This window comes from Eimeria tenella, genomic scaffold (genome assembly GCF_000499545.2).
Source record: "Eimeria tenella Houghton genomic scaffold, Eth_scaff1, whole genome shotgun sequence".
In the NCBI taxonomy this organism is placed as follows: domain Eukaryota; phylum Apicomplexa; class Conoidasida; order Eucoccidiorida; family Eimeriidae; genus Eimeria; species Eimeria tenella.
In genome coordinates, this window is record NW_013541457.1 from 697,755 (window position 1) to 703,578 (window position 5,824).

Here is a 5,824-nt window from a genome sequence, read left to right on the forward strand (position 1 = left end):
TTAATTGTATGTGAGAGGACTGCTGAACTTGATGCGAAACGGATCTCGCTGGTCTGAGTTGCCTCTGTACTCTCCACGATCGCCCCTACTCTCTCCGCGATAATCCCCTCTGTAATCCCCGCTTCCTCTGTTGCCCCTGAAGCCGCTGCCCCTGTAGGTCCCCCTACCCAAACCGCGTCCCCTAGCGCCCACAGGGTTCAGCCCTGCACGACCGCGGAATCCTGGTCTGCTGCGGTGCCCCCCTCCGTCTTCACGGTCACGAGTGCCCCAGCCAGCCCTGTCGCCGTCTCTCATAAAGCGCCGCTCGTGTGTTAAAGCAAACCTGCGCGATGTATGCGCATCAACCTTCTTTGACATATGCATACATAGATGTTTACAGATAAACACATGCACAGGTGCACAATACACCATTAACTCACAGCAAAATCGAAGCAAGAAGAACGGAAAAATACTCACTTCGGATTTTTCATGTTGAGGGTCAGCTCGTTCTGTTCAACGGCATTCGCCACATTTTCCGCAAGTGTCAGTGCCAGCTGCTGAAGCCGCGTATGCTTGACGCGACTGATTAAAATGAACTGGCTTGTCTCGTCCCAGCTCGCGTGGATCTCCTCATTTATCATCATCTGAAGTCCACGAAGCCAAACACATAGATGCATGCGCATTCATGTCCTCTTTGGCAAAAGTTAGTGTCGAGGCGCACAGCATGCGTACGCCAGCGCTGACAAAGTCCGCATAAAACGGGGAAAATTACAGAATGCGCTTTTCGCAAGCATGGCGAGCTTGGCTGATTTCCTGCAGTTACCTTGCTGACGATCGAGTGGACGGCATTCAGCGAAAGGTCGAACATGCTCGCCAATTGCCCGATTGCGAAAGAATCATAAAGCGAGAGGTACTGCGAACAGTCGAATCAGCCAAGGCATCTCAAGGACAAGGATACATCAAGGATGGCCCCTTGGGCAGCAACTGTTACAAGCAGAACCATATCTGCCACCTCATTTAGAGCAATACAGCACGCCTCATCTTACAGTGAATATGTAAGTGCGCATTGCCTCCGCCTTAATCTTCTGAAGCAGCATCTGTTGAATGTGCTCCTTATTGAACATCTTATCCCAGATGCTAAGGCTCCAAATGTGGCGAGCACAATCGCTCCAATCCCCTCGCTGCAGAGCTTTTGTGGCGGCCATGACAGTTTCTCTGGCGTTCTCCGGGGGCCCAACGAAGGCTTGACGGTCGTACATCTCCAGCATGCGCCGGAAATGCTTGCTTATTGGACGCTTTCTCGGGTCAAACGCGTCGTGGGCCATATGAGGCACCTCAAGGAGCATTGCGCAGCTGCACACAAACCAAAAACAATCGGTCTGGCCATTAATAACAATGCACGCTGCGGTATACACCGCCAAAAATCAGAACTATGCTTTGAGAACATCAATCCAACGACATACATGTTGTGAACGCATTCAATAAGCTCCATACTGATGTGCATATGGTATGGTAACAGTCGCCGTTTCTCGGCACGTTCCTGCTCCTGTGTGCGCTCGACATTCTTGAGGTTAGACAGGCCCTGAGCCAGCAGTTCCTTGTGCTTGGGGCAGATCTGCGATAGGCACGCGTGGGCATCCTGTATGAGGCCGTTGCGGAAAGCGCAGAGCCCCAACTGCACAAGGTTCCTGTTGTACAGTATTTGGGTTGATATGTCCGTCTGCATCGCCAGCTCCTGTATGTTCGGCGTGTGCATCAAATCTCGCGCTTGGTAATAATCGTCATGCAAACTCTTGCTGTACGCAACGTGCAGGAGGGCACGGATCTTTTCCCTCTGACTCGCCGCTGCGCAATGAAAAAAGCAGCAAGACACAAGCAATAGTGCAAAGCAACAGCGGCATAAGGGCACATTTTGTTCAACTCAGTCAAGGAGGCTACACATAAGACAACAGGGACCTCCCCTTCTGCGCATCACGAACACCACTGTGCTTTCTCAAAAGCAGGTGCGACGCCAGCTGCGCAGCACTGCGGCACCAGCCGAAGCAGGAAGGAAAGATAGCTCACAGTATTTAAAAACGTAGCGCGTCAGCGTCTCAATGAAAGCCCTGGGAGCAAGGTTGCTCCCAGGGAGTCCCTTGCAGAGCTCTTCAGGCAGTTCCTTGCGAAGCACATCCCACATCTTGGAGGCGATTGTATCGGGCCTGCACGGATTACAACACAGCAAACAGCTTGAATCACAGGCTGGCTGGAGACATAACCAGTCGCTTCTGGCAAAATGGCTACGTTCCAAAAGCAGGATTCGCCTAACGCTACTCACTTGTAATGCATGTGCTCATTGACCTTCAGCGCGACCGTAGCAGCTTGTGCTTTGAATCCCCTCTCGTCAAGGAAACAGAAGGTTCGCCACAAAAGGGCAAGGATATCAATGCTCTTTCCTAGCCTCTCTTTGTACTCGTCAGAATGAACATCAGTTGACTGAAGAGATTTCGTAAGGTCGTCATCAAGGCGTTCCACAAATGAAGTAAGAATGCTGGCAGACATCTGCTGTATCTCTTCGGGAGTTGAGCTCTCCGCCAGCCCGGCCAAAGGGACGAGGTAGGCGCCCTTATTCTGTTCCATGATGCTGAGCAACAACTTCACCCCCGCAAAAGTTTCCATCCAGATCTGTAACGGCATACTAGTGAACACGCCCGAAGTTGTGTCAAACTCGGCGCTGATTAAATGGCCCAGAACCTCCAAGTGGCATTGAGGGCTGACGGTCTCAGCCAGTTCCGCAAGGCGTTTCAGAATGCGCATTTGTTCCATCTTATCAACGCCCCTCCTGCCTCGCTTCTCAACCACCATCTGCACTCTCTTCGCAATCACTTCTTCATTAATATCCGTGCTGTCAAACAAATGCTGCATGTCCTTTGTCGAGAAGCCACCCTCGGCACCAGCAGGCGTGGGCTCTTTTGCAGGCGTCTTGGAGCTCTTTGAGGAGCTCTTCTTCTTCGCAGACTTCGTCCTTGTCTTTTCCCCTTCTTCTCGTACTCCCCATTTCGCCATCGCATCCTTCTGACGGTCACTATCTTCCTCTGCAATGCAAACAACGCACCTCTAAGATTACGGTCACGGCTCCCATCCCAACACATACGAAGCGAAGCACTCGATGGAACCCGCCCCCCGAGCAAACTGTTATGGTTAAGCGTCTCCACCTCCTTGCATATACTACGAACCCTGGCTTTCCTCTTCTGCCTCTGAGTCCGACCATTCACTGTCGTCGTCGGAGCCTTCCGTCTTCCCCTTTCTTCCTTTTTCCTCATCATCGGAGCTGCTGCTGCTCCCATCACTTGATTCAGATAATTCGCTGCTATCGTTTTCGCTGAAATCGCTGTCCGACTGCGCCCAGTTCAGAAAAAGCGCAAATAGCTTTCAGAAGTAATCTCGCTGACTATCATGCTAAGCACTTCAGATCTACTTTTGATGTAGTCACAAGGAAAGTGGGAGCTTTTTCTATCTCATCAAATAAAATAACTGAATATGGTTTTTTTTTACAGCTTCAGTTAATAAATCTTCTTCACATCCTACATATCCAGGAGGCGATCCTGCGAAAGCATTTTACTAGGACAGCATATTTTACCGACACTGAGATACGAAATTTAAGGTAGCGAGTGGGATTAGATACCCCAGTAATCTTAACTGTAAACGATGGATACTCGGAATAATATATAAATAATATTTTGTTCCTTAGCTAACGCGTTAAGTATCCCGCCTGAGTAGTAGGCTCGCTGAGCTGGTGGAGCCTCGGCAGCCTCCGCGGAGTTTGACTTACGTCAGCCTCGTCAGACTCTTCGCTCTGTGTTTCGAACTTTTCAGGATTTTCTTTGCAGTCGGCAATGCTGGCTGCCCATGGCTCTGTGGTTTTGCGCACTTTGGCTCTGAGGGTGTTGAGGGCGAGGGCCTTCGGCCTTGAGAGTTTTTTGAAGTTTTCCTTGTCTTTAAGCTTCTCCTCCACAAAAGACTCCAGTTCCACAAGAGCGCGAATGAAAAAATTTGGAACTCCCTCTTGCTCTATCACCTGGTGCGCCTTGTTGTAGCTTTTCAAAAGCGTTTCGTAGTCTGTAGGCAGCAGGTACACAGACACACCCTCATCCGTTGTAGTCTGAACTGACACCACCTCCTCCATGTGCCCACAAATGATCCTAATGCTCCCAGAAACGTGAATGTTATTAGAAGATAGGCAATCTGACCCTTTCCCAGCTCTGCGAAGTCAAGGATTTTCATGTGGTTTTCCATCTGACGGATAACTTCGCGCATAGCCCCCCAGCGCCTATCCTTTAGGCTTTTCACAACGCGTCCTTCATCATCACTTGATGATGTCTCTGCGGCGGCCCAACGAGAAGGCGGCGCGACGGCCTTCTCCTGCTGCTGCACGAAGAGCGGCCATATACGCACAAACGTGAAGATGAGGAAGCAAGGATACCCCGCAGACTTTAGCACCAGTGCACGCGGACACGCCAAATTCCAAAGCCTAAACGCGCCCAAAAGCATACGCGACGCAAGAACCGCTGCGCCGACGGAAATTGCAAGAAATAGCGGCCAGCCAGGTATTCAATAACCTCAACAAAGAGAGAAGGCTACAAGTTGAGGAGGCCCTGCTATGCACTCTGGTGTCACCACTAGGCCAGCAAGCATTTTCACGTGGCACGAACACGTCCGTCGGGTTACTCCTACCGGATATTCTGCTTCTCTGCTCAGGGAAATAGGCAAGCTGCGGCTCGGGGAGCTCTGCATCCCTATAGGGTTCTCTGTGCTCTGTTCGATCGGACTTAGCCAAAACGTCATATGAGAGATAACACAAGACGGTGCAAATCAGAAGCAGACAGCTAAGTGGGGAGCCTCACTGCCTGTTCCTGATCGTCACTCTCCGACGAGTACTCTGACTCTAGTGAATCCGCCCCCGCGGCCCAGAATTTGGATTGCATTTCGAATAATTCTTTTGTGCTTCCAAATGGAAAATGAAATTCAAAAAGGAGAAAATCTAGGAACTCGATGAACAGCCCAACGGGCCGTGGGGTGCAGGCTGTGGCGCGATGGACCGATGGAACGTAGGACGAACTCAAGCACACCAATACGGCCCCTTTTCTGCACGTGGGGAAACACAGAAAACTATAAGAAGTAAAGTCTTAATGTCGCAGCGCTACAGACCAAGCTATAGCCCCTGCAAAACAGCTGCTAAAACAGCCCCAAATGGCCGCCACCAGCCAAACGTGATGGCAATCCGTACCTCAGTGCAATCGAGTTTGCGTGCAAATAACCTTTAGACTGAAACACACTGCAGGTTAATTTTCCTATTTCATTTACTCTACAAAACACAGAGCCAAGGACGTGTCACCTCTGTAGGCCGCGTGTCGGGCATGAAGTGTCTCACTGGTGTGGGGTACATCCCTAGGAAGGATCCTTTCGTGGCAAGGCTGTTTCAACGAGAAAACTCAGATATAATGAGCACTGTCATCGTGCACTCTGGAGAGAGAATTGTCAGCATAAAATACGGGGGTCTGCTTGCCCTGCGCAACGGGACCAAACAGGCTCGGGAGATCTTGACCCCTGAAGCTAGGCAGCAAGGTTGACAACGGTTGAACAAGGACTGTTGATTTGTACAACTGCAGCGCCTCGAAACCGAATCTGGTGTTGAATCGAGTGGCAAGTTTTGAGTAGCAAAGCCATGGTGCTGCACTGAGTGAGCGGCCCAACCAGGTCCTAGACACAACGATAGTCACTTATTCAACTTAGGTAGCACATGAAGGTCAGCAAAAGGATTCCGCTAAAGGTTGCATGCCATTATGGCCCACTCCATGTGTTTTCC

At 50.6% G+C, this 5,824-nt stretch overlaps 1 protein-coding gene across 1 annotated transcript; it reads right to left on the bottom strand.

Annotated features, from left to right (window-relative positions):
• ETH_00005130 (eukaryotic translation initiation factor 3 subunit 8, putative) lies at positions 1 to 4,943 on the bottom strand (the record flags this gene model as incomplete). Its single annotated transcript, XM_013372417.1, has 11 exons — positions 1 to 322; positions 457 to 623; positions 803 to 892; positions 1,026 to 1,332; positions 1,443 to 1,824; positions 2,044 to 2,180; positions 2,297 to 3,053; positions 3,195 to 3,357; positions 3,791 to 4,077; positions 4,209 to 4,386; positions 4,863 to 4,943. 11 exons carry the CDS (start codon positions 4,941 to 4,943, stop codon positions 1 to 3), a joined length of 2,871 nt encoding a protein of 956 aa, XP_013227871.1.
• Between the last annotated feature and the right edge of the window lie 881 nt (positions 4,944 to 5,824).